At 49.8% G+C, this 25,500-nt stretch overlaps 2 protein-coding genes across 4 annotated transcripts in view; both read right to left on the minus strand.

Moving 5' to 3' along the window:
* The window catches only part of DVL1 (dishevelled segment polarity protein 1), a 71,336-nt gene extending 70,638 nt beyond the window's left edge, over nucleotides 1-698 (minus strand). For 2 of the 3 annotated variants that reach the window (XM_032131738.1, XM_032131739.1), the window contains exon 1: nucleotides 363-697. In XM_032131738.1, coding sequence (XP_031987629.1) covers nucleotides 363-532 — 170 coding nt within the window. In that variant the 5' untranslated portion in view covers nucleotides 533-697. Of the gene's footprint in view, nucleotides 1-362 lie in introns of all 3 variants that reach the window. The other variant, XM_032131737.1, reaches the window with a different exon arrangement.
* Nucleotides 699-4,748: 4,050 nt separating this feature from the next.
* Nucleotides 4,749-24,681, minus strand: MXRA8 (matrix remodeling associated 8). Its single transcript, XM_032131605.1, has 10 exons — nucleotides 24,426-24,681; nucleotides 19,399-19,419; nucleotides 18,499-18,807; nucleotides 17,296-17,397; nucleotides 15,076-15,534; nucleotides 11,353-11,511; nucleotides 10,821-10,851; nucleotides 10,230-10,306; nucleotides 8,954-9,031; nucleotides 4,749-8,091 (listed from the first exon to the last, which is right to left on the minus strand). Exons 1-10 carry the CDS (start codon nucleotides 24,472-24,474, stop codon nucleotides 8,066-8,068), a joined length of 1,311 nt encoding a protein of 436 aa, XP_031987496.1. The 5' UTR covers nucleotides 24,475-24,681; the 3' UTR covers nucleotides 4,749-8,065.
* Between the last annotated feature and the right edge of the window lie 819 nt (nucleotides 24,682-25,500).

Here is a 25,500-nt window from a genome sequence, read left to right on the forward strand (position 1 = left end):
GGCACGCCCGCCCTGCCCGGGCGCTCCCGCGGCCTCCCCGGGCGCGGTGACAGCTGCGGCCGCCCGTCCCCGCCGCCTCGGCCCGGGCCCGGGGGCACCGCGACAGCTCCGGGCGGGCCCGGGGGGCTCCTGCCGGGGGCACGGGGGGCTCCCGGGGCATCGCGGGGCGCGATCGCGGCAGCCCCGAGCCCGCGGCGGGGCCGGCCCGGCGCGCCCGCCAAGTTCGCGGCGCTGCCGGGGCCGAGCGGGGCTGGCCCGGGCCGAGCCCGGCAGGTGCCCCGGGGATGCTCCGAGCCCTGCCCGGCCCGCGGCGGAGAGACGGCACCGAGGGCCGGGGATGCGCCCGGAGCGCGGCCGCTCACCCGAAATCCTGGTCCATGGACTTGAAGAAGAACTTGTAGCTGTGCACGGGCCGGTTGCTGAGGACATTTTTGAAATCGGCCAGCGTGACTTTCTCGGGCGGCACGGGCAGCTTCACCAGGTACGGCGTCTCCTCCTCGTCGATGTGGTAGATGATCTTAGTCTCCGCCATGGGCGAGCGGAGCGGGGGCAGCCGGCCCGGGCCTCGGCCGGCGCTCGGCTCCGCTGTCGGCCTTGCCCACAGGAAGGGAGCTCGCGGCTCGGGCTGGCGCTCCCTGCACTGCTCTCTAGCTGCCCGACCCGGGAACGGCAGCGCGCCCGCCCCGCCCGCATCCTCCGGCCGCCCCGCCGGCCTCGCTGCGCCGCCGCTGCTGCAGCGCTGCCCGGGCCGGGGGCGGCGGGCCCGGCGTGAGGGGAGCGGGGCGGCCCCGGGCAGCGCCCTCCGCCCGCTCCGCGCCCCCGCTCCGCGCCCGCAGCGCCCGCACACCGCCCCTGCCGGCCCGGCGGCACCACGGCCCGGCCAGCCGGGATGGCGGTGGGATGGGGTGGGGTGGGAAAGGGGATGGGAATAGGAATGGGGATGAGGGAAGGGGGAAAAAGGATGGGGATAGGGAGAGGAAGAGAATGCAGATGGGGAAGGGGATGGGTAGAAGGGAAAGGGGCAGAAATGGGGATGGGGATAGGGATTGAGGATGGGAGGCGGGATGGAAATGGGCCAGGGAATGTGGAAGTGGGAAGGATGAAGAGGAGGAAGGATAAAGAGAAGGGGATGGGAAACAGGTGGGGACCACAGAATCAGAAAAAAACCTCTTAGTGCCACGCAGGTGATATGTTTGGAAAGAATTCCACCTTTATTTTTTAGAAATCCCCCCAAATATCGCAACCAGAAAATGAAGACTTCAGAGCAGTGTCCTTGGGTCTCAAAGAATCTCCTGCTTATTAAAAAATCCTTTTCCAGTTAAATCCCAAGCTAATGATGTTCTGCTTTACCTTGCAAGGAAAGGGCACATTCACCTCTCAGGATGCTCAGCTGCTCTCTGAAGGGGCAAATCACAGCTCAGTGACTGAATTACCTGTGGCACTGCAAGGATTTTTCTACCAGCACCAAACAAGGAGCCCAACTGTGTCAGAGGCTGCCAAAAGGTCTGGGAACATTATTTTCAGTTTTCTGAAAGTTTAATCATTGCCAGGTGCTACCAGCACCACCTGAACTGATACCACTCCCAAATTCTCCTGCAGGGAGCTGGGGCTGGATAATCCACAATTTAACAAGGTTTAACAATACTGAGAAACCAAAACGTCATCAATTATCTCCTGCCATTGCTGGTAGAGTGAAGTAACTACAAAATCACATCCAGCTGACATTCCTGCTGAATGTGTGACCATCAAACAGGACAAACAGCAAGGGCAAGGCATGGTCTTAGTCCTCATCATGTAACCACGGATTTGGTGCTGGTTTGAATCGGGAATCGCCAATTTAGTGCATTAATTAGTCATTTTCAAGAGATATTTATATTTATATTTAGTGCTTTTCAAGATGCTCAACCATTTCTCGCTCTTGATTTCGGAATCTTGAGAATACTGGAGATTTCTGTAAAAATATGAGTTCAGCTTTCTGTCCTGCCAGGTGTTAAGGCTCTGCAATCACCTGAGAAAGTGCACCATGAATCCATCAGTCCCACCACACAGGAACGGGAAAGTTCCCTTTGGTGGGATCATAACTCTGGCATGAGCAATATTTGCTGAGATCCTGAGCTTCGTGGAGTTTGTGCAGCGTGGAACTCAGGCAGAACATTACCACGCAACCCTTTGGTCTCTTCAGTTGAGCCTTAATGACCTCCTGGGTCCCTCAGAGGCCCAGGTGGTGCCCACACAGAGACTGACCCTGCTGAGAGCTCTGTTCTTGCTCTGTGAGCTTCGCTTTCACTTTTGACAACTGGAAATAAAAGGAGTTGTATAATTGTCAGGTGACTGCCTTGGAGCAGACGTGACCAGGCTGGGGCTGTGACTCACAAAAAGCTCTCCAGAAAGCCCAGGAGAGAGGAGATAACTTTCATGCTGCAGTCAAACCAGCAGCTAATCCAATTAAAGAGAGGACACAGGAATGCAGGATACACCCCTGGCCCATCAGGGCTAATACCTCTTGTCTTGCAGAGCTCAGGCCATAACACTTCAGCAGAAAATAAATATGAGGCACCACATCTCTTGCTAATAGTGCTGTGCTCTCTGTGATAGAGGAAATAGCCTTGCTGGCCCCTGCAGGGAGCTGAGAGTGTCCCGAGGCATAAAAGCTGCTCACCCTTTTCTTCATTTGCACAGCAGTTACCACACAGGGAATAAGCAAACCCTTTTAAAAAGCCATCCTTGGAATCATAGCAATGCTGGCTGCTTGGCTCAGGGAATTCTGAGAGCTCATCACACTCTGGGTGCTCAGCAGATCAGTGTTGGTGTGAGGAGATGGGACAAAAGGGAAACCAAAGCTCTGAGCACCCACCCGGAGGTTTCCTGGGTGTTTTTCATCCACCTGCAAGGATTTATCTGCAAAAGAACAAAATTTCACTTGGAGGATTGTTGGCAAGACTGGCATCGATGCAGAAGATGAACTAAACGTGGAAATGATCCCAAAACAGAAAGAGAAGCAGAGAGATGTCACTGCAACCACGCAGTGCTGGGAAGGCAGAGGCTGTGGGCTGGCTCCCGAGCTGGGGCGTGTGAGCAGGACCCAATCCAAGTTAGTTTAAACTTCTCCTGCATCTGCTCTGGAAGATCTGCAAGTTTTTTTCCCGTTTATTCTCCCTCTGTGTGCAGTGGACCTTGGGCAGTGACTGACAAGGAAATAATTAAACACTAGAGGGAAGCAAAAGACTTTTGACTGCAGCAACCTCTCTGCAAAGCTCCCGGGGTTGCCCCTGGACCTAAACGCAAATAAACCTGGGGGGAAATGACAGAGGGGGTTTGCAGGGACATTCCCCAAACCCCTCTTCATTTAGGAATGTGTGTTCAGGAGGGACATTGCCCTACAGAGAGGGGAAAAGAGGATAGAGGACAACACTTCCATGGGATACGGACGTCATCAATGATAAATTCATTTGGTTGATCCCAGCTCCTCCTCATCACGACTCAATCTCTTTTCTTCCCTCAGCTTTTCCTACCTCTCCTTAGCAGCTGCAGCACTTTTTTAAAAAAAGGGAGAGTCACACTTGAACAATTTCCCTGCAGGAATTGTCTGCAGAGCAGCTCATCTGCTGAGGGCCACATTCAGACCTCTAGGAAATTGAAGGTTCTTGCTTAGAAATGTGTATTTCAGTCTTTAGTCTACTTCTCTCAGGTCCCCAGTGTTTCTTCTTCCCCTCAGAAATTTGTTTTAATGACTTAAAAGTTCCTCTCCCCTGGTAAAACTCTCTCCAGACTGGGAGGCAGAAAGGAAACAGCGACGAGCTGGACTTCAGACAAGCAAAAGACAATGAAAATATTTCATTTCAGTGGTCTGCTGCTGTGCTAAATGAGCTTTTCCTTGTTCCCAGCTACTCTCCTGGAAAATCAGATCCACTGACAGAGAAAAGTAAAGATGCCTCAGAAATAAATAACCACCAGAGCCTGGACTGGAGGCTGCCAGCAGAGACCAGTAAAGCCCCACAGCAGCTCCAGAAAGGGTGATTTGGGTGGTGCTTGACCCGGGAGAAGAGGTGCTGTGGAATGGCAGTGGGATTTCCACCAGGGAAGAGGGAAGATGACACTTCCACCAGAGCTGGACAGGCTGGTCAATAATCCTGGTCTGCTAAATGCACTTTTTTGCCACTTTTTGGTCTCATATCCTGCCTTGATCCTTCAAATCCTTGCCCCTGCAGTGTCCAGCCACGCTGCAGTAGGAGCTGTTTCCATCAGTGTCCCTGGAAGAACTCTGCAGTGCCAGCTGGGATAGTGCTCAGGGGGTGGAAGGCCTCCAGCAGGAACTTTGCAAGGTGTTAGTTCTGCAAGGAAAAGAGGAATTTGGGCTGGCAGGGAGATCTGTATTCCAGCAGGATGTGTTATCTTCCCTTCTGGACCGGCAAAGTTAACTCCTCTGGCAGGGCTGCTGGCTTTCCTCTCTGATGGATGGTTTGAGCTCCATCTCCAGCTGCAGAGCTGTTCATTATACAACACTTCTGGAGAGCTGAAATTCCTCTGTGGGCCCCATGACCCTGTCAAATGATGCTGTCCCATGTGGAAAGCTTATTGGAATCACTGGAATAACGTATTGGATCCAATCTGCACTTTGTCAGGCACTTTGGGATGCTCTGAGATGAAACACCCTGCACAGCTATTGGGAAGAATTAGCTAATGCTGGCTAATAGCTGAGAGAGCACCTCCAAAAAGGGCAAGAAATAAAATCAACCTGAGCTGGAAAGTCCATTTTATTCTCCTTTATTTCTTAAATGTCAGGAGAGTTACACAGATGAATGGTAAAAGTTAAGCAACAATAATAATGAGAATTAATTCTGTTACAACAAAGAAATAAAACCAAGATTTATAGAGGAAGTTCTTAGTCTGGAGCGTGTGCACAGAGCTGGAAAGAGGGGGCTGTAGTCCTAGTCCTAGTCTCAGTTTTAACCCTTTTTAAGGTCACTGCCAAGCACCCTTTCCTTGTCCCACACCAAGAGTTCACAGCCCATTTATTACCCTAAAAAACTTTGATTTCTCTGCCCTCAGAGAGGTAAAGTTCTCACTGAGGAGCTGTACAAATACTGGGGATTATTATTATTATTTTAACTAACTGAATATCAAATCCATGTCTCGGGAAGCCAGGGAGACTGTGATGGGGCAAAGAAGGGAAAGGAGTTTAGCAAAGTGCAGCAATTCATTGGCACAGAGAGAAAATTACTTTGAAACAACTCAGGCCAAGTGCTACACACCTCAAAAAAGGGATTCTCCACAAGAGACAAGTCCCAGATTAGGGAGAGAAAGGCTGAGGTGAGAAAAGGACAGAGAAAACCAAATTATCTGGGAGGGCACTGAGTCTGTGGCAGAGAGGGAACAGGGAGCAGCGCTCCTGCCCCAGCCCAGGGGGGGATTCCATGTGGAACCCTCTCATTCCCATGAATTCCATGTGGAACCCTCTCATTCCCATGGACTTCCCAGCAGTGCCACAGGCTGACAGGATGCAAAGTGCAGTGGGAAGGGCCTCAGTGGCTTCTCACCAGGATTTGAGGGCAAACAGCCTTCATTAATTCCTGTGCATGAAGGAATAAACAAACTAAACTCTGCAGATGCCTTTTTCTCTTGGTTACCCAGCAGTCTGGCCTGGCTCTCTCTCAGCCACAATTCAAATTTGCTAAATTACAGAGTGGCTGCTGGTGAAAGCCACGGTGGTGATCTCCAGGCCAATCACACAACATTCCTCTCCTGAAGGAAAAAGGGCCATAATCCCACCCCATCCTCACCAGGGAGGGTTTTCCTGGGCCATAATCCCACCCCATCCTCACCAGGGAGGGTTTTCCTGGCTATAAATCCCAACCAGTGATCAAAGCAAAGGATGAGGAACTCAGAAAGCCCTTCCTAGTCCATGTTTCAGAGAACATATTAATTTTTTTTCCCCCCCTTAAGCTATTCTGCAGCCCAGGAGTCAGATAAAATATTTAAATGCCTCTGGAGTTTATGAGCTGGTGTCTGTGTGAGCTGTGCTGAGCAATTTGGAGCTGGCAAGGAAAAATCTCCAACCTTTGACTCACAGACATGAAAGGGAGGGAGAGAGACATTAATGACAATTATTTGAGCCTGTGCCACCCTGATGGAATAACCAGCACAGCCTCCTGCACCTGCAGGAATGCAGCCTGGGTTTCAGGGCAGGGTAAAAATCCTTCTCTGCTTTGGGGAAGGGCAAAAAGGGGCTTGGGATCAACCCCAGACCTTCCTCTGCACCAATCCTGGGCACTTTTTGGGGTGGATTTTTAGTAAGGATAAAGGTAATTAATTACAAATCACAAAAATCCCTGTGGAGAGCAGTGGAAGGGCTAGGAAATTAAAAGATGAGGATCTGCTCAGCTGCATCTTAGGAAGGCTCACCTCCACCTCTAGTTTTGTTCTATTATTAATATTTTCACTGCTTGAAGGCATTAAAAATAAGGGCCCCCAATAGAATTATCCTTTAAGGCATTCCCCACTAACAGACATAGTAATATCTATAAAAATGGTCCATTTTTCATTCAAAGTGCATTGTTGTGACACCCCACCTTGTGAAGGGCCAGCACAGCTCCTCTGGAGGCCTCACCCACCACGTTTTTGGCAGAGCTGAGCTCAGCTTTGGAGGAACCATCCCACCCAGTGCAGTGCCCTGGGTGCTGCTGAGCCCTGCCACAGCCAGCACAGATCCCTGGTGCCCGTGGGAGGAGGGATGGGGGGTCTGGAATGGGATTTGGATGCCTGAGAACATTGGCATCAGTCAGACAAGACACCTAAGGTGGCAAGAAAGGGGCAGGGCTGGGTCCTGGAGATGCTGCCCCAGCTCCACTCACACAAATCCCCCGTCTGCCACTCCCTCCTTGGCCACCCTCACCCAGGTCCCTGTCACCCCTCTCACAACAGCAGGAAAGACCTTTCCTTCCATGCCCCAAGCACTGGTAATATTCTGCAGCTTTCCTGAAGTTTTGACTTGCTTGGAATACAACACTGAATTACTTCCAATTTTTTGGCAGCCCCACCTGACACTGTTCATAGGTAGAACCCCCCTTCAGCCCACAGCATCATGAGTCCACTCAAAATCCATGGAAATGGACTCATCCTGCTCCTGGCCTCCCTCTCTGAGCCCCTGGCCCATGAAAATTCCTGTTGTTACTCCTGTTCCTCATGGAACTGCTCCCTTTAACCACCTCCCTATGCTGGGGTCATACCTTTGGTTTGATGTGCTCTGTGGGGCCTGGATCCAGCCCAGGGCTGCAGGAAAATCCCATCCCAGGTTCCACAAAGGAGCTCAGCCCTCTCCACAACATTCCTGGTTCTGATCTAACTGAGACTGGCATTTACAGCACTGTAACTCCATCCATCAAATGCCTGCTCCTGCCAAATCTGACTTGGGCTGCGCTGAAACAGAAACAAATCAACAAACACAGGGTGAGAAACAGATTTCAGCTCTGAGCTGAGCCCTCAGCCATTGGTGTGCTTCCCTTTCCCTGTAAAATGAGGATACTGACATTTTCCCATTGATAAAACGAGGTTTTCCACTGCCATTTGTGAGGGCTGTGCTCTCTGTGCTTCACCTGGAACACACAGAGTGCTGTGTGACACTGATTTATGGCAGCCTAGGAGTGGGATCAGCCTTTGCCATTGCTATTCTGATGGATTCACTACGTGGAAAAATGCCTGGTGTAACGATGGCTCGGGATTAGCGATGCAGGTGGTTTTATTTAAAGCAATAACATCAAAGCAAAACGTCTGCTGATTCAGCTCATAAAAATCATTGATGCATAAAAACCAACAATAATTGTCAAGAAAGAAAAGGGGAAGGGAGGATTGGGAGAACAGAGGAGGAAAAGGCAACCCAACCCCATAAATGCACACAAGACAGTTTAACTCTTTCAAGAAGCATTTGCACCCTTGTGCGGGGGAAAAGTCAATGTGACAAAAACTCGAGGGGAGCTGGAGGGAGATGGAATTAAGAAAAGGCATCTCTCTTCCACGTTATCTATCTTGGATGGAAGCTTCTGGTCCAGCCAGCAGCTTGGGAATGTCTTCATTTACAATATTCCTTCCTGAAATCTGAAAGCAAAAGGAAACGGGGGTCAGCACCTGCAGAGAGATTCCAAACCATTCAAAGAAGCACAAAAATATGGATTTATCTCTAGAGTGACCATTTGCAGTTACCCACATCCCTAATATCCCCTCAGAGGGACAGACTGGGGGTAAATTATTGCCCAGATCCACTCTGCAGGATGCAGGAGAAAATGCCATGAGAATTCCATCAGGGACAGCAGGTCAGAGGCAGCTCCTGGGCTCTCCAGCCCATCCCCTGCTTGGTGTCATTTCAGCCCCATTTATTATCTCCTAATTCCTCTGGAATGAGTCATGGAATCTCACAGCTGATTACAAGCCCTGCTTGACAGAAGTGCTGTCCTACAAACGGAGGCACAACCCTCGGGATTAATCCTGGATAAGCAAAGAGGAGTTTCAGCCCCCAGGGAGGGAGAGTTGTTTGCTTTTCTTGGGATGAGGTAGCTGCCCATTACCCATAAATTAATTCAACTCCAAACACTCTCCTCTGCACAGTGTTTTCTTGCACTAACACCACGCCAGGACATTTTTGGGCTCCATCTCCCTCCCTCTGAGGTTCCAGCAGAGCAGGCACTACTCCAGCCCTGCCAGGCCTTCTTTTTCCAATCAAGAAAAATTCCAATTTGTGCCATGCCAAAAGTTTTTAAAAGCCTAATCACTGCTTGCATCTTGTGGCTCCGTGATGAAAGGATGGGAAGGGAGCTGGCTTCTCATTCCTGCTTTTCCCATGATGTTTCTCATTCCTCCTCTGGCTGTGGCTTGGTCACTCACTGATGGACTGTTCCTCCCTCCTGCTGCCCATCAGAAGGTCCCTACAGCCACCAATTAGGGGGAGGAAAGTCATGATTACCTTTGTCTAAATCAATGTTCTTTGCTGGGAAGCTTCTGGCTTGCTCAGCCTTCTCCTTCAGGATGTTGTTTTTGTAATCTGTGCAAGGGAGGAGCAGAATTCACACAGGCATTAGGGTATTAAAAGAAAACAGAGGGTTATGAGCAAGACAGAGGTGATCAGTCCTTCCTTGATGTGCCCTAGGTCTGGCACCTCTGATTTCTAGGAATTATTTGGGGAGTTACTCAGCAGGAAAACAGCTCTGACTTCATTTTAGCCCCTGGCATTAATCAGTTGTGCAAACTTAAGGTCCCTGCTCCACACAGGCACCACAGCTCCTTCCAGATCTGGATTATCTCCTCAAAGCTCACCTGGAGGTGACTGATGCAATTATCCACAGAGTTTGCTCTCCTGGCACACACAGAGAAGGATTTTTGCAACCCACTCCCTGCAATTCCTTTCTTTACTTCCAATTTTGTATCTCTCTTGTTTACTGGGGCCTTTACAGCAATTCTTGGGACCTGAGGTTTGCCAGCTTGTTCTTTTAAAGGTTGTACCTTTACTAGGGATGCAAATTTAAAAAAAAAAAAAAAATCAAAGGGACAATTGTTTCCTGGTTTGTCTGGCAAGCTGCAGCAGGTGTGAACCTGGCATCATGGCAAGGCTTCAGGAATCTCAGGGTGGTGCAGACGAGCATCAGTTTTGTGGAATGGATTCGCTCCAAGTCCCAGCAAGAACCAACCCCTGATCAATTCTTGATACAAAAAACTCAAGGCTGCACCTTCAAACCCCAGCAAGGAGCAGCATCCATCTTCAGGAATGCTGGAAATTCCCCAGCTCAGTCCTATATATCCCCAAAAAAATACTTCCACAGTGTGAGATGAGCTTCCTTCCCCTCTTTCCACTGTCTTCCATTTTACCACGAGTTCCAGGAGGATTTGTATTTTCTCTTTCGTATCTCAGAGCTTCTCTTGCAAATTTTCTTCCTCTCATTCTCTGTTTATCTGCCTTAATTGCTACCACAGATGTTGACAGAAGGCCCAAACGTTCACTGAATGATTTGACATCCAGGGAGGAGGAAATCAGAAAGTTAAACCAAACTGGATTCAGCAGAAGGTGGAGGTAATGAACTCAGCTACCTCAGGACTTCTCTTTACCCAGTTTCTATCAAATAAAGTCCATACACCCACTGCCAGAGGTTAAGGAATAGGTTAAGTCACTTCAAAACATCCAAGTGCCATTAGAAATTTCAGATTTATAAGGATTTTGCCCTGGTTTGGTGGCCAGGGATACCTACCCAGCCTGACGTCTTCACTTTTGTGTAGGGTCAGATCTGTCGTGTCCACTGTAAATTCTTTAAGATTCACATCCTTCCTGAAAAGGGAATAACGGTGGGAAATGGTGTTGTCCCATCCTTTAATAACTGGCCCCTTTCACATTTTTTCACAATAGCTTTTCTTCTTTAGAGAATTTAGTTTATTTAATTTTTTATTCCCCCCCTCCCCCCCCCCCCCCGTGTTTGTCCAGAGCTTCGAACAATGGGCAGCCAATCTGTACTGGAATTTCCTTCTCTCTTCCACTCTAATCATATCAAATAAGCTCTGGAGGAGCCCAGGTCCATGATCTTGGCCCCATCTCACAGCAGATCTGGGCATTATTCCTTTACCACCAACTCCCCAAGACATCTCACACAAACTTCATCTGTGAATCAGTTCCCACAGTATAAAAAGAGGAAATTCAATTGCCAAATCAGCCCTACAACCCATTTTCTCCTTCCACTTCCTCCTCCTAACCAGATCCTCAGCTGCTTTAGGCTCTTAGCTGAGGAAGGGGGCCACGAGTTCATTTTTATGCATTCCAAATTAATAAACTCTGTAATTATACTTACTCTCCATATTTCTTCACATTGTATTCATAACCTAAACAGGAGGAAAAAGCAGAATGAGCAGTCACAGCCAGCCCAGACACATTCCTGGGGTTTGCTTTTTGTGTGGCACACAAAACCAGTGCTGTGGGTGTCACCCAGAGGTCCCAGTGTCCCTTTCTGGAATTCCAGAGTCACCCAGCACACCAAGGCCTTGGACACCTGAATTCCCAAGGGACAAATCCCACCTGTGAAGGGCTTTTCTTCTCCCTTCCACAGAGCAACTCAGCAAATCATGAGTGGGATTCAGCCAAAGCTTGGACTCGGAAGTCTTTTCCAATCCCATCGAGCCGTGAAATCAAGGCCTGGAAATTTTTACACCACTCCACTGAATCTCTCTGTGAGCCAGCCCTGCAAATCCTCCCCACTGGGCAGATTCCTGGTTGTCCAGGAGGGGATCCCTGCCTCCAGCACTGTTCCTTGCAGGAATGATTTGCACAACAGTGTCCCAGGGTGTCCCTCCAGGCAGGACAGGGCTGGTTTTCCCTGGACTCACCTCTCTGCCGGCGCTTGCGGGTGATGAGGACCACGATGATGAGGAGCACGAGGAAGAGCAGCAGCGTGGCCAGGATGTAGCCCAGCTGCTGGAAAAAGTGCATCCTGCTCTCAGGGATGATGACATTGATGACATTGTGGCCCCTGACCACGTTTGGATCTGAGGGAAGGAAAACAAGGGGATCACTGGGAGTGGCATCCAGAGAAAAGCAGGATCACAGGTGGGAATGTTCAGGGAGAAATTCTTGGGAACTGCAGGAATTAAAGGGCAAATCAGTGCCTGATTTACAGCACCCTGCACCTTTGGCAGGTGAGAGATGCTGTGCTCTTCACCAGCCCATGATTCCCAGGATTTAACAGGATGCTGCACATCCCTTCCCTGCCTGGCCCTCAGCAGAGGGGAATTTCAGAGCAAAGCCATCCCCAAACCTTCCAGAGGGTAACACAACCCTCCCCTGGGTCCCTCACAGCACACACCCCACACTGCTCTGCCTCCAAACAGCCAGAGTATGAAGCAGCCCCTCCCTGCCAAGGGTTATAATTTACAGAGTGGGAAGAGTTTTCAGTGCCAAAGAATGAGTTTCCTTTGCAATGAAATAAAAATCGATAAAATTAATAACCCCCCCCAAAAAAGAAAAAAAACCAAAACCAACGCCACAGAGAAAAGCCAAGATTCCATTCCTTCTGTGGGTGCAGCAGCATTTCAGTTCCACAGCACGGGGAAGGGGAGCTCAGAACTTTTACGTGGAACATTTTTTTTGTAGATCTCAACTAAATAGGTCAATGTTTTACACATGTAAAGGGGAAGTGACTTCTCTGCTTGCAAGAGTCAGAGGAATGGACAAAGCCAGCCCAGGCACGGATGGAATCCCACAGGACTGTGCTGGGAGAGGGTTTTTTCTTCAAAACAGAGCTGAAATGACACCTTCATTTCACCTGAATGTTCACAGAGCACCAGGCAAGAACAGCATGGAGCCCTCACCTCCCATTCCCTTGGGAGTTCCTCCCTTCCCCAGAGGGAATAAGGGGAAAAATGGGGGGAAATACCCCAAAAGCCCCAGTACCCTTTAGCAGATGTGTTCTGACACTTCAGGAAGTGCAGGCATAGGGACTGATTCCAGTTTTTTAGGCAGTTTATTTCTTTCCAGCATTTAAAAAACAACAACCCAGCAAAAATAAAATCAAATAAGGCAAGAGTGGATTGAAATAAACACTCTGAAACCAGAGCTGATTGTTTGCTAATGCCAACAGCAGTCCTAGAAAATCAAAAAGCTTGAGCAGCGTGCTCTGTTCTGGTGGCCCAGTGCTCCACTCCAGCAATACTCTGCTTTTTACTGGGATTTCCAGATGCCCTGTGCTCCCTGGATGCAGTGCTGGAAAAACCATGGGGTTTTCAGCGCTGCCAAGCTAAAAAATATCAAACCCAACCAAAAACCCACTTGCAAAGCTGCAAACAGCACATGTGACAGCTCTGCTTTGTCACATCCCTGGCTCCTGGAAGGCCATAATGAGATGGTGCCACAGCAAACAGAGGAATTCTATTCCTGGCTTTTTGCTTTCCCACAGTACTGCAAGACGGGGGTAGGAGCTGGGTTGAACTTTAGGCAACACCAGGGAGGTCACTGCAACAACAAACAGCAGAAACAGAGATTTAATAACTTTGGGCAATGGAATAGATCCCATTTTATAACTGGGGAAACTGAGGCACAGAGGAGCAGCTCAGTCCCACCAGTGAATGGCAGTGCCCAGAGCAGCATCACACCCAGACTCTCCTCATCCTACACCAGAGGTTAAGCTGGGAGGATGAAGGTTGATCCTGTAACCAACATCTGATCTCTCAGCACATCTCACACCCATCTGCCCCAAATTCACTCCCACGACACTGTTTAACCACTGAAAAAGAAATCCTAATTGTGGAGGGGAAAACTCGGGCCAGAGGTACCTTAACATGACTTTCCCAAAGTGTCAAGGACCAGATTCTCCTGCTGGAAAAAGTGGAGAGCTCTCCACAAACCTGGCAGAGGCAAAGGGCTGCCAATATTTTAGCACTAATCAGGAGACTCGACAGATGCCATTCTTCAGAGCAAACCCCGAGTAAAAATGCTCCAGTCAGTGGACATCCACCACATTTACAGTCCTGAGCCTGAGAGCAGCACTGAGCCCCTGCTTCTATTCCAAACAGGATGAAGTTTCCTGTCTGGGAACGGCTCTGGAGCTTGGAGCAAGGCCAGGAGCTTGGCTGCTGCCTGAAAAAAAGCTCCTTGCTTTGCTTTTGTTGTCTCCCCGTTTATGTTGTGCTCCCCAGAAGAATTCCAGGCAGTTTTTCATGGAATGGGGCAATGCCTCAGCCTCCCCTGCTGTACCCAAGCAGGGCAGGTCCCAGCAGGAGCAGGCTGGAAAAGGAAACCTCTGGATGTCTCCACTCCTTGCACGTTCCCATGGACTCAGCACATTTTTGTGTGTGGTGCTCTCAGCCCAGCTGAGGGGTCACTGCCTGCAGGGGCCAAACTCGTCCCAAAGCTGCTCTGTTTGACAGTGGAAGTGGCTTTTGTCACTCCAGCACTGAGGGCACCACAGCCAAGCTCAGACAGCCCCACCAGGTGAAATCACTCAGCGATTCCACCTCACTCCTGAGCAGGTAGGGAACTACTCAGGACAACATCCAGGAATAAGAGGAATTAATTCCTGGGTAGACAGCTCTGGAAACAGGATCTGGTTTCCATCTGTGGCTAAGGCTCAAGGGCTGTGTGCAGGAACTCTGATATTTGGATGTCCCAGTCTCCAGCCACCTCTCCTCAGCACTGCCTGGATTTTCTGGACACCAATCTTAGCCCCAGGGAAAAAGTTTAGATTTCTATGACTGGAGAAGGCCAATTTCTACAGGAGAAGAAACCTATTTAAAAATGTATGAAGCAAATCAAAATTCTATATTAAACAGCCAATAAATATTAAAACACAATGAATATTTTAAAGTGTTAATAAAGAACTATACCCAAAAGACTTTAAAAAAAATATTAAACTTAGGATTTTTGTTTTCTTTTTCTGCCTGAACGAAGCGTGATGGTTTTGAGTTTGGACAGGCTGACAGATGAGAGCTCAGTGCAGTGGAAAATATGAAAATTGGTTTATGGCACACACAGAAAAGAGGGAAAAAAAAAAAAAAAAGAAAAGCTGAAGGGTGGAGGAAAATTCCTGGTGGTTGATTCTGCATGGTCTGGCACCTTGCACAGCCCAAACATCCGTGCAAAGGGGAGAGAAACTCTGGTGAGAAGAGTTGTGACAGCAAAGGCAGGGCTGCATCAAGCCCCTGCCCACACCTTCCCCTGATCCATAAAAGCATGGAGGAAAGGGAGCTGGACAGAAATACAACACAAAGGCAGCTCGTTTGCCTCAGGGCCTGTCAGCAGTGCAGAACTGCCCCGAGGCAGGGGGACAGGAGCTGCCCTGTGCCCACAGCGCTGCAAAAGGGGGACTGACCCCAACGATGGGGGGACACCCCACGGCATCCTCACTGCCCCTGTGATGGAAACAGCTTGGGAACAACTGGACCTGGGCTGGCTGAGCTCCTTAGAGCCCAAAGATCCAACTGCGGATACTTCCCCTCTGTGAAAAGTCCACAAACGAAGCAGAGGAGTTGTAGAGTAATTTATCCAACCAAAGGGAGCGAGTCTGGCTTTTCCTAGCGGGATTTTCCACACATCCCCACCCAGGAGAGGCCACTCACCTGCAGCCGGAGCCACGCTGTGCGTGGTGAGGTTCACCACCTTCCTCTCCCTGGCCGGCTCCGTCACGGACAAGTGGTAGATCCTGCGCTCGTGCAGGCCGCAGTAGTGGTGGTGCAGGTGGCAGGAGTAGGTGCCCTCATCGGCGCTCTCCAGGTGGGAGATGAGCAGCGAGAAGTCCCCGAGGGCGAAGGCGCTGCGGGTGACGTTCATCTTCTGCCGCAGGAACAGGGGCCCGTAGGAGCGGCGCTCCCCGGACGCGTACAGGTCCACCAGGCGGTCGGCGCGGTCGTGGGGGACGCCGGGGGGCTGCCGGTCCCAGTGCACCACCTGCTGCTCCTCCTCGCTGTGCCGCTCCGTCCAGATGTGGTTGCGGTTGACGCAGGGCAGCGTCGCCGTGCTGCCCTCCGGGGCCACCAGCACCGGCTTCTCGCCGTCCCAGTACTCGCTGGCTTCCTCGCCTGGGCAGGGGGGAAACACGAGCTGGGCGACCTTGGAATGGGTGTTTTGCCCCAGCTGTTCTAGTTTTCCTCGCCTGTCTTATTTTTTCTCTCCACGTAAACGACTTAAGTTTGCTTCCCTGGTTTATTTTCCTTGGCCAAAATCAGTAAAATTTTGGCCCGATTTGCTGTCACACACCACGATCTCATGGATGTGGTTGATGCGAAATTCCCACTCGAGTCCAAGCAGCAAGGACGCCCAGGCACACCTGAGACTGCTCCCAGACCCTGGAATCCTCAATTCTATGTGTCAAGGACGCCCAGGCACACCTGAGACTGCTCCCAGACCCTGGAATCCTCAATTCTATGTGTCAAGGACGCCCAGGCACACCTGAGACTGCTCCCAGACCCTGGAATCCTCAATTCTATGTGTCAAGGACGCCCAGGCACACCTGAAATTGCTCTCAGCTCCTGAAATCCTGAATTCCAGGTGTCACAGACACCCAGGCAGACCCGAGATTGCTCCCAGACCCTGGAATTCTCAATTCCAGCTATCAAGGATGCCCAGGCACACCTGAGATTGCTCCCAGACCCTGGAATCCCCAATTCCAGGTGTCAAGGACACCCAGGCACACCTGAGATTGCTCCCAGACCCTGGAATCCTCAATTCCAGCTATCAAGGATGCCCAGGCACACCTGAGATTGCTCCCAGACCCTGGAATCCTCAATTCTGCGTGTCAAGGATACCCAGGCACACCTGAGATTGCTCCCAGACCCTGGAATCCTCAATTCCGCTATCAAGGATGCCCAGGCACACCTGAGATTGCTCCCAGACCCTGGAATCCTCAATTCCAAGGGTCAGGGATGCCCAGGCACACCTGAGATTGCTCCCAGACCCTGGAATCCTGTAACACACCCCCTCCAAAAATCCCAAAATACCCCACAGGGGTAATGTGTCCTCTCCACTGCAGCAGACAATAGAGAAAAAAACACCTTTATCTTCTACATCCTTGGCTATTTCATGAAGCAAGGCCACTTTCTTTCTGTTCTAACTGAGAGTTAATCTCTTCCTTCAGAAAGCAGGAAGTATATTCCCTCCACAGGCTAAGAATGGAACGAGGATCTTCACCCCAATCCTCCAAGCAGGAAATGCTTTCCTACCCACAAAGGCCCTAATTACTGGAGGAGCTGAAGCAGCACTGCTCTGTTTGGCTCTTGAAAAGGAATAACAGAAGAGGCCAAAGCACAGAGGAGCAGACTGGGGCTCTCAGGGTGATTTTATTGCACTGTGAGAGCAGCAGAGGAGATGCACTTCCATCCCAGGAGCTGCACTGGGGTTATCCAGAGGTTTAACTGGATTTTAATGGGTGCCTGTGTGGATGGGTGGCTCTCTCTGCAGATGCCAGCAGCTCGCTTTTAGAGCTGGGCTTAAGGTGTGGTAACTTGAGGTGGGTTTTTAAGTACAGGCTGCCCAGGGCAAGCTCAGCAACCAGAGCACAGGGCAGGTCCTTGTGGCTGAGCTGAGGGCAGGGACTGTCAGCAGGGGTGTGCTGCTGCTGCAGCAGGGACAGTTTGGTGACTACCAGGAGCAAACATCAAGCTGAGCAGGCTCCTGGCAGTGTTTGGCCAAGGAAGAAGAGAGGTTTGTAAATAATCACACTGAGTAAAGCCTCTGCAGCTCAGGGAGGCAGACAGCAAACAGCACAGGGAGCACCACGCTCAGCTGGTGCTTCCTGAGCCTCCTGAGGCACCTGTGAAACCTGGAGCTGTCACCACACCCACCTCTCTTGGCGATGACCAGCTGGATTTTCACAGTTTCGTACAAGTGGCAGTAGTGATGGTGAAGATTACAGGAATATGTGCCTGCATCACTCTCTGCAACACCTGGGAAGAGAGGGGAAGTTGAATGTTTTATACTGAGACAATGATTAATTGTGTCATTTGCAGTTTCCCAAATCCTTGTCTGGATGCAAAATAACTTCCTTATCACCAGGGTGGGTTAAACAGAGACAAATCATCTCACCCAATATAAGAATTTGGTGACCTAATAAAATAATTCAGTTTATTCACCCTTGTGAGGGAGGCATCTGTATTAACAGGTGGAAAGAGGAAGCTGGGTTAGGTTTAGCTGGGAGCAGGCACAGGAACAATGACCACGGAGTGTTTATAGTTCAGGAACTGAAGCACAACCAAAGGGCCACAAAAAGCCCAGGTGGCTTTCAGGTTGTTACAAATTCTCTTTTAAAACAGGTTTGTTTCAAATAAAAGACTCAGTGCTTCAGAGAACCTCACAGAATCACTGAGGTTGGAAAAGAACTCCAAGACTGAGTCCCATCTCAATCCCCACCTTGTCACCCAGCCCAGAGCTCCGAGTGCCACATCCAGTCCTTCCTTGGACACCTCCAGGGATGGGGACTTCAGATCTCCCTGGGCAGCCCCTGCCAAGGCCTGACCACCCTTTCCATGGAGAAATTCCTCTATATCCATCCTGAACCTCCCATGGGAGGTGAAGCTGGAGACTTCACTTGGAAGCAAAACCAGAAGGCTGCCCAGGAACAGTGCATGGTTTTGGGGGCAATTCCTCAACCTCCTCCTGCCTTGAATCTCCAGCTGAAAGCTCCACTTCCCTAAGTGCCCAAGGAGCAGAAATGAATTAATGTGACTGTCCAGGTATGCAGGTATTCAGTCAGAGGGAATGCTGAGAGGGTTTTGATCTGCTGAACATGCTTAGCTGTGCAGGTTGTCTGGGACAGACCTGGATGTGCACAAGTGACCGGAGCACTGAGTGCCACATCCAGGGATGGGGACTCCACCACCTCCCAGGGCAGCCCCTTCCAGACCCTGAAATTCCTCCTGATGATTAACCTCATTAACCTGGTATTGACTTATTTATCAAAAACATGCTGCAAACCAACCATTTGCACCAAAACCCACCAATCCCATTGAGCCCCGAACCTTCCGCGGGGGGGAAAAAAACCTCCGTACCTTTGATCACCAGCGAGAAATTCCCATCTGCAAACGCGTTCTCGGGCATGAGGATCCTGCCCTGGTTGTAGGAGCTGTAGACTCGCTGGTCCCCAGCTGAGTACATGTCACAGAGCCTCTCCATCCTGCTGTCCCCGTAGTAGGAGCTGAGCAGGTCCCAGTGCACCACGCGCTGCCGGTCGTTCAGGCGGTCCTGGGTCCACACCATGCGGTGGCTCTTGCAGGGCAGCACGGCCTGGGAGCCCAGCACGGCGCTGATGTTCAGCACAGACACCACCACGCTGGCTGGGTTGGAGGCATCAGCTGGGACTGAAAGTCAGGAGCAAACAGCAAAAAAAACACTTATAGGGTTATGGAGTTAATGGTGTGTGAAGGAGGCGCTGGAGTGGGAGTGCTGGAAGCTCTGCGTATTTTTGATTCTGGTTTCAACACAGGGCACTCTCGTGGAGAATCAAGGAATCCTGAGCTGGAAGGGACGCACAGGATCATGGATTCAACTCTTATCCCTGCACAGACACCCCAACAATCCCACCCTGAGCATCCCTGAGAGCAGTGTCCAAACGCTCCTGGAGCGCTTGGGGCTGTGCCCATTCCCTGGGGAGCCTGGGCAGTGCTCAGCACCCTCTGGGGGAGAATATTTTCATAATAAAGAAAACTTTACCACACTGATTTCATTCACTGAAAGCAATGTCTGTTCTCAGGGTTGTACACTCAACCTGTCCTACCCACCCTTCCTAATCCTGACCCCAGTTTAATCCAAGTTTGGAGACACCAGTGCAATGGGATGCATGACCCATGGAAGTTAGCCATGAAAGCCCCAGTGCATGCCATGGAATCAGGGTCCCTCTCACTCCTCCTCGTGATCACAAACCCAGGCAGATTTACAGAGATGCCACTCACCTGAATATGAGCACACAGAACCTGTCAAAGCAGAAAATAAAGAGTGTTACTGACAACAAAAGGAGGAAAAAGCTACAGACACATTCCAAGCCAGCAGCCACCTCTGTTAATGCTCCATCTATTCCACCCTTCCCTATCAATGTTTATATCTGGCTGCTCCATTTCCCACTCCTGCCACACACTTTGTCTGCACAGTTAATTCTGAGATGCTCTGCAACTCACATGACTCAGATCCACACAGGAAGAACTTTGCCAGGGATGAACCAAGGCCTTTGGTTCCGCATTTCTCCGGGCCAGTCCCTCCTGCTCCTTGTGTGGGAGGGGTCTTGAAGGTCTCCTGGCATCACGCTTTTGATTCCCAACACAACACCACCATTCATCTCTCCAACCAGCCAAGCCCAAGTGGGTTCCATCAAAATCATTGGAGGTTTTGTCCTGCTAATGTCAGAGGCACAATGTCCTCCAGACAAAGGCTGTATTTTTTTTTTTTAGCTCTGGAATTTATGAATTTCAAACGAGTCCAAATTCAACTCCAGACTGGGGGTATTTTAGCACACCCCCAGTGCTGAGAATAAACTTGGTTTCCTCCCCTTTTCCCATCACAAAACACTGGGCAGGGACAGCAGAGAACAAAAACTGAGCAGCACTCTCTGTTGAACTGCCAGCTCAAAGGCACTCCAAACAGGAGGTATTTCTTCCTACATTTATAATCTCAGGATCACAAAGAGAAAAATCAAATCTTGGACAAGGTCTGTACTCTCTGTATATAAGAAAGAGACATCATAATTCCATCATCTGATGGTCTCTCCTGACAGGCTGCAAAATATTTCAGCTGCAGCCCCTGCCTCTGCAAGCCAGGACTTAGATTTAGCTTAGAAAAACAAAGGAATGATTAAAAAAACCCTTCCACGGCACCAAAAAAGCCAGGAAAAATCGGTGCCACTTGTGACAGGCCACCAGCTCCCAGCACAGCAGAGGTGTCAATGTGCTCAGGCAATGTCCCCGCGGCTGAACGGGTGTGGTTTGCCCCGGGGCAAGGGGACAACGCGATGTCGTGACATGAGCAGCGATTTGTGAGCTCGGGAATGGTGTCTGAGGCTGCCTCCGGCGCCCTGCACGAACAGCAACTTGACTTGGTGCGACAGAAACATCCTCTGCTGGCTCAGGCAGAGGAATGAAGGCATTTACTGCTCTCCTTTCCTCTTGCGAGTTAATGGGAAAAACACGGAGCCCCAATGAAGCATCGTAAATCCAACGAGTGCCAAAAGCTCAGCCAGCCACAGCTCTGAGCTCACACCAGCCCCTGGTTCTGCACCTTTCTGGACCCCTGCACCTTCCTCCTGCCAGGGCAAGGACCATCCTTCCCTTCCCTGCCCCTTCCCAGGGCAGCCTGCTGGAGCCTGGGCAGCCACGGGCACTTCTCCAGCACTTCCAAACACAACTCTCTGTCAAACAGGGGCTTGGCTGGGATGGAACAGCTTCTAGATAAGAAAAGCTGATGTCTTTTGGGTTCTTTTCCCCTCCACTCTTAAAACTTCAGCCAGGAACAGGGCAGGAATGTTCCTGGTTTCTCATCAGGTCTTTCCAGGTTTGCCCCTCAGTGCCCAGGAGATGCTGCATCCTGCTGGGACCAGGGAAGAGCCTGTGGATTTTATATTTTGCTTTTTATAGACTGGATTTGTGACTTGCTGGCTGCTGCCACACAAAGCTGGGTTGACACCACAACAAAACCCATCCAAGATGAGGTGAATTAAATACTGGAGCTCAGCACGGAGAGGTGGAAGAGAAAGGGTTTCTCACTTTGTCTGTGCACACACAGAGTCTGGACAGAAACTTTGGGTCTGAACCTGCTCTAGGATATCATCCATAGTTTGACAAAATGGTGCAAATATCAAAAAAAAAAGTGATCACAGCCAAGCAGCAAAATTCTAGAAGGGGAAAAAAAAGGATAACTCTTCACAAGAGGGACAGGAACTCCAGCAGACAAAGAAGGAAGAACTGATTGTTCTGGTTCCCCAGCCACGCTGGAAATCTGCTCACATCCATCAGCTCGTGGGGAAGGCTCAAACTTATTTGACAGAGCTGTAAATGAGATCACTCAGAAATCTGAGGAATCTGGGATGTCTCCGCTCTCTTGCACGCCTGGAGAAATGGAATTTAGAACAGCTGACCTTCAATAACCTGAACAGACAGCAGCAGTGGAAGGAGGAATGAGCCTTTTCCTCTTTTCAGTGCTGTGGGGAGACCAGCAGAGCAACCAAACGCTGCTTTTTAAAGGCATTTTATGACACAGCAGCTACTGAACAGAGATAAAGGCACAGCCCAGCAAAGGTGACAGCTCATGAACTGCAGCTCTGGGGTCAGCTGGAAGCAGGGATTTTGGTGAGTCACACTTCCCAACCTGCAACTGTAAAACCAAAGAGTCTTCGTGCACCTGGTGAAAGCTCTGACCTCTGTCATCACAGGACTCCAGGAGCTTCTAAGCCTCAGCTGCCTTCAGAGCTGTCAACACAGAACTCAGCTGCGGCTTGCATTTTCAAATTTCAAGTTCCATGGGATGGAGAATCACTTTGTCTTCTCTGGGTGATGTAACCACAAAAAAAAAAAAAACAAACCCAAAAAACACCAAGAAAAGAAACCCCAACAAAAGACAATTCTGTGCTGTCCCCTGACATGTTCTGTGCTGACTCAGCAGGATCCCAGAGATCCTCTGTGGTCCCACGGTATAGGAAGAGGAAAGCAGCCTGGAAAACTATTTCTTAATCCCTTGTAAAAGGCAGAGCCAGCTCTTACTTCTTGAATCCCATCCATTTTTCAAGTGAAGAATTAAAGCCACAAAAAGCTGTGGGCAAACTAGAAGCAAAAGGCTCGGGCTGTGAAAGATGTGTGACATGCTCAGAGCTCTCCAGGCAGTGTCCTTGGAGCAGGGCAAGCAGAAAACTGTCCCTTGAGTCCTGCCTGAAGAATTCCAGCTCTCCTCTGCTCCTGGGACAGAGGAGCTGCTGCTCAGGTCGGTGCTGATGAAACCACTGAGTTTTATATATATATTTTATATTTATATCCTCTTATTCACAGGATGAAAAACGACCAGAGCAGAAAAGACATGTTTTTCCCTAAATCTGTGTGTGCCACATGCCTTATTTCTCCCATGAATCCCTCAGTTTATAGGGGGTTTAATGGGCTCTGTAGAGTCATTACACAATTGTGGGAAAAGCAGCAGCCTGTTCCCCAACCCTCTGGGGAAGGGCAGTGGCTCCATCCTGACTCTTTAGGGGGCTGAGAGACCCTGATGGTTTTTGATGCAGCAGCATCAAGGTGACAGTGAAATAAATGACCCCAGCTCTTCTCTGGGAGCCAGGTTTGTTAAATCCACTGACCAGGAACCAGGAGGAACATCTGGGCTCGTCTGGAGGAGGGACATGGTGAGCAAAACAGCTGCACCTAAACTTCTCCCGTTCACCTCCTGTCCAATCTGCAACACTGAGCTTTTCAGTAAAACGAAATTTCCCTTCAAAGCTCACTGATGGTCAAGCTGGTTTGAACTGGGCTTTTCCCTAAGTCTCTGTGTTTATTTTCAAAGACTTCCTGGGACAACTTTCCCAACAGCAGAGTCTCCCACTTCCGAAAAGGATGTCAGAGCCCTTAAGCACCCATCCAGCCCCAACAATTCCAGCAGTCCCTGCAGGTAGGAACACGCAGGGAGCAGGAATGTGCTGCCTGTGCAGAAAGGAAAAGCTTTGTATCTGCTCAAGGAGCCCATCCCCACCTGGGGCGCAGACAGGATCCCTCAGAGATCTGCGCCAGCTTTGTGACAGGCAGCTGGGATTTCAGCTGAGCTTTAGAAACCCTCCCCTGCTTTGTGTGCTTCCCGTTGGCTGCAGGCCCTCGGAATGGTTTTGTAGAGCCATTCCAAACACAGAGCTCTTCCTCCCGGCGAGACATTAACACTTGAGGGAGTGGTTCCTCTGCAGGAGGGATCATCCCAGCGCCATGGAACAGCTCAGATTTCCTCCCTTCTCCCCTTCCCATCCTCACCATTGAGTTATAACCTGATTTGGGTGGGCTCAAACACCCAGGTAACTCCAACATCTCTGTCAGAGATCCTCCATCCTCAGCTGGGACACCTCTGCCTCTGCAGCAGCCCAACCTGCTATTCCTGCCCTGGCTGCTCCCCAGGCTCTGCCAAACCTCCCTGGGAGTCACTGGACTGGTTGGTGCTTCTGGAGCACAGAGCTGTGGCCTCTCCTCCTCCTCCTCTTTAACCCACCCCACACACCAGATTTCTGAGTCACTTTAACCCTTCTGTCCCTATGACTGATCCCATAATTTGCCAATTCCTAAACCCTGCCTTGGGGCATTGCGAGAATGCCGTGGTGACATGGAAAGTGGATTAATTAGAGAGCAAAGGGAGAACTCCTCACCTCATTCCACCTCAGTGCTGAGGAACTGAGGAGCTCAGGTGTCAGCCACAGCCTTTTAAAAGAGCTGGGAAGAGCAGGGGGGTCACCAGTCCCCAAAAAACTTGTGCTCCTCACTTCCTACTCCTTTCTTGCACCTTGCTACCCAAAAATGAATTCTGTGTCTGTCTTTATGCTGACAAGAGGAAAAGAAACCCAAAAACCACACTTCCTTTTTTCCTTCCATCTGAACCCTCACACACACGCACCCCCAGCTGTTTTTGCTTCATCAAAAGTAAAAAATGACCTTAAATCATCTAAATCTGACTGTGAAAGCTTTGCTGTACTCACATCCAAGCCTATTGGCTTTGAATTTGCTGATAGGAAAAAAAAAATTGCACAAACTTGCTGAACAGAGCTCCAACAACCTCAAACATTTTTCCATTCTCTCCCCAAAAAAGCAGAGGAAACCCACGATTCCCTCCCCTCCCCAGATGAAAACAGAGCAAATTTAGGAATCTGAACAAAGTCTTACAAAGACAACAGTTCAAAATCTCGTAGCCAACCCCCAGCACCGTTGTGCAGCTGAAATAAAAACAAGTAACACCACACCAGCAGCTCACAGCTTACTTTGCTGAAGCAAAATCTGCCACAGGAGGAGTTTTGCAAGTTGCTCCATTTCTTCGGCTTCTCGGTGTTTTCGCCTCTCTTGAAAAACAACTTAGAGGCTTTTTTTTCCTCTTAACTTTCTTTTCTGTAACTGGAAAACACTATGACCTCATCAATCTACATCCCCAGAGCTGTGGACAGCAGCTCATATTCTGCAGGATTACTCCACCTCCAACTTCCAACTCCCCACCTCCCCACTGCCACTCCACCTCCTTCCCTTCCCTCACACTTTCTGCAGATCCCACTTCTCCTTCCCCTCCCTCTGGGACCTTCTGATCCCTCCCTGACTCTGACATCAAAGTTTCATCGGGTGAAGTTGGTCCCACGCAGCCCTGGGCTGACAAAACAAATCTTTCTCCCTCCCCCCTGGGGATGGAACCAATTTTCCTCATGCTTTACTTGATCCAGCTGTTCCTCCCTTTGTCTGACACTCCTCCAGCTGTCTGCTCCAGACTGGATTTATTCTGCTGCCTTCAATGGGGTTTTGATCTTGGTCTCCTCATATGGTTTTATTTCGAGCTTCAGTCTCCAAAGACAACCTAGAAAACAATATTTACTCTGTCCTGTGATTTGTAAGTAAGGGCTGGATATTTGCAGGAAAATTACAATGAGTATAAAGTCAGGAAATAGAGTATAAAATAGGAAATAGAGTAGCTGCTGCTAGGATATTAAAAGTGAAATTACATATTACAGGAAAATTAAAATATGGTCGATTTTTCTGTTTTCTTTCATTCTGTTGTCAGGTTGTTGTTGCTTATGGCTAACACCATTTAGTGGATTGGATTTATTGGATTTAACAATTCAAATTAGTCATCAAGTGAAGGAAGGGAATTAAAACTTACTGTCCTTAAATGTCTGTGGGACTCTACAGGAGAACTTAAAAACACAAGCCAGGAGCCTTCCCATGGGATCCATGTGGATAAACTTAATTGGCACACTTGAATTTTTCCTTCTGACATTTTTCTGCCTCTCTAGTCTACCACAAAATAGATTCCCTCTGTCCCAGAGGGGGAAGAGCTTCAGGAAAGAGGAGAGT

This window comes from Corvus moneduloides, chromosome 22 (assembly GCF_009650955.1).
Source record: "Corvus moneduloides isolate bCorMon1 chromosome 22, bCorMon1.pri, whole genome shotgun sequence".
NCBI lineage: Eukaryota > Metazoa > Chordata > Aves > Passeriformes > Corvidae > Corvus > Corvus moneduloides.

What these genes read in the sequence shown, in the direction of transcription:
- MXRA8 (XM_032131605.1), bottom strand. Translation starts at nt 24,474, where the DNA reads ATGGAGCAACTTGCAAAACTCCTCCTGTGGCAGATTTTGCTTCAGCAA. An exon ending in TTCTGTGTGCTCATATTCAG is followed by an intron (nt 18,808 to 19,398) that starts GTGAGTGGCATC and finishes CCTGACTTTCAG; the next exon opens with TCCCAGCTGATGCCTCCAAC. An exon ending in AAGTGAAGACGTCAGGCTGG is followed by an intron (nt 9,032 to 10,229) that starts GTAGGTATCCCT and finishes TCCCTTGCACAG; the next exon opens with ATTACAAAAACAACATCCTG.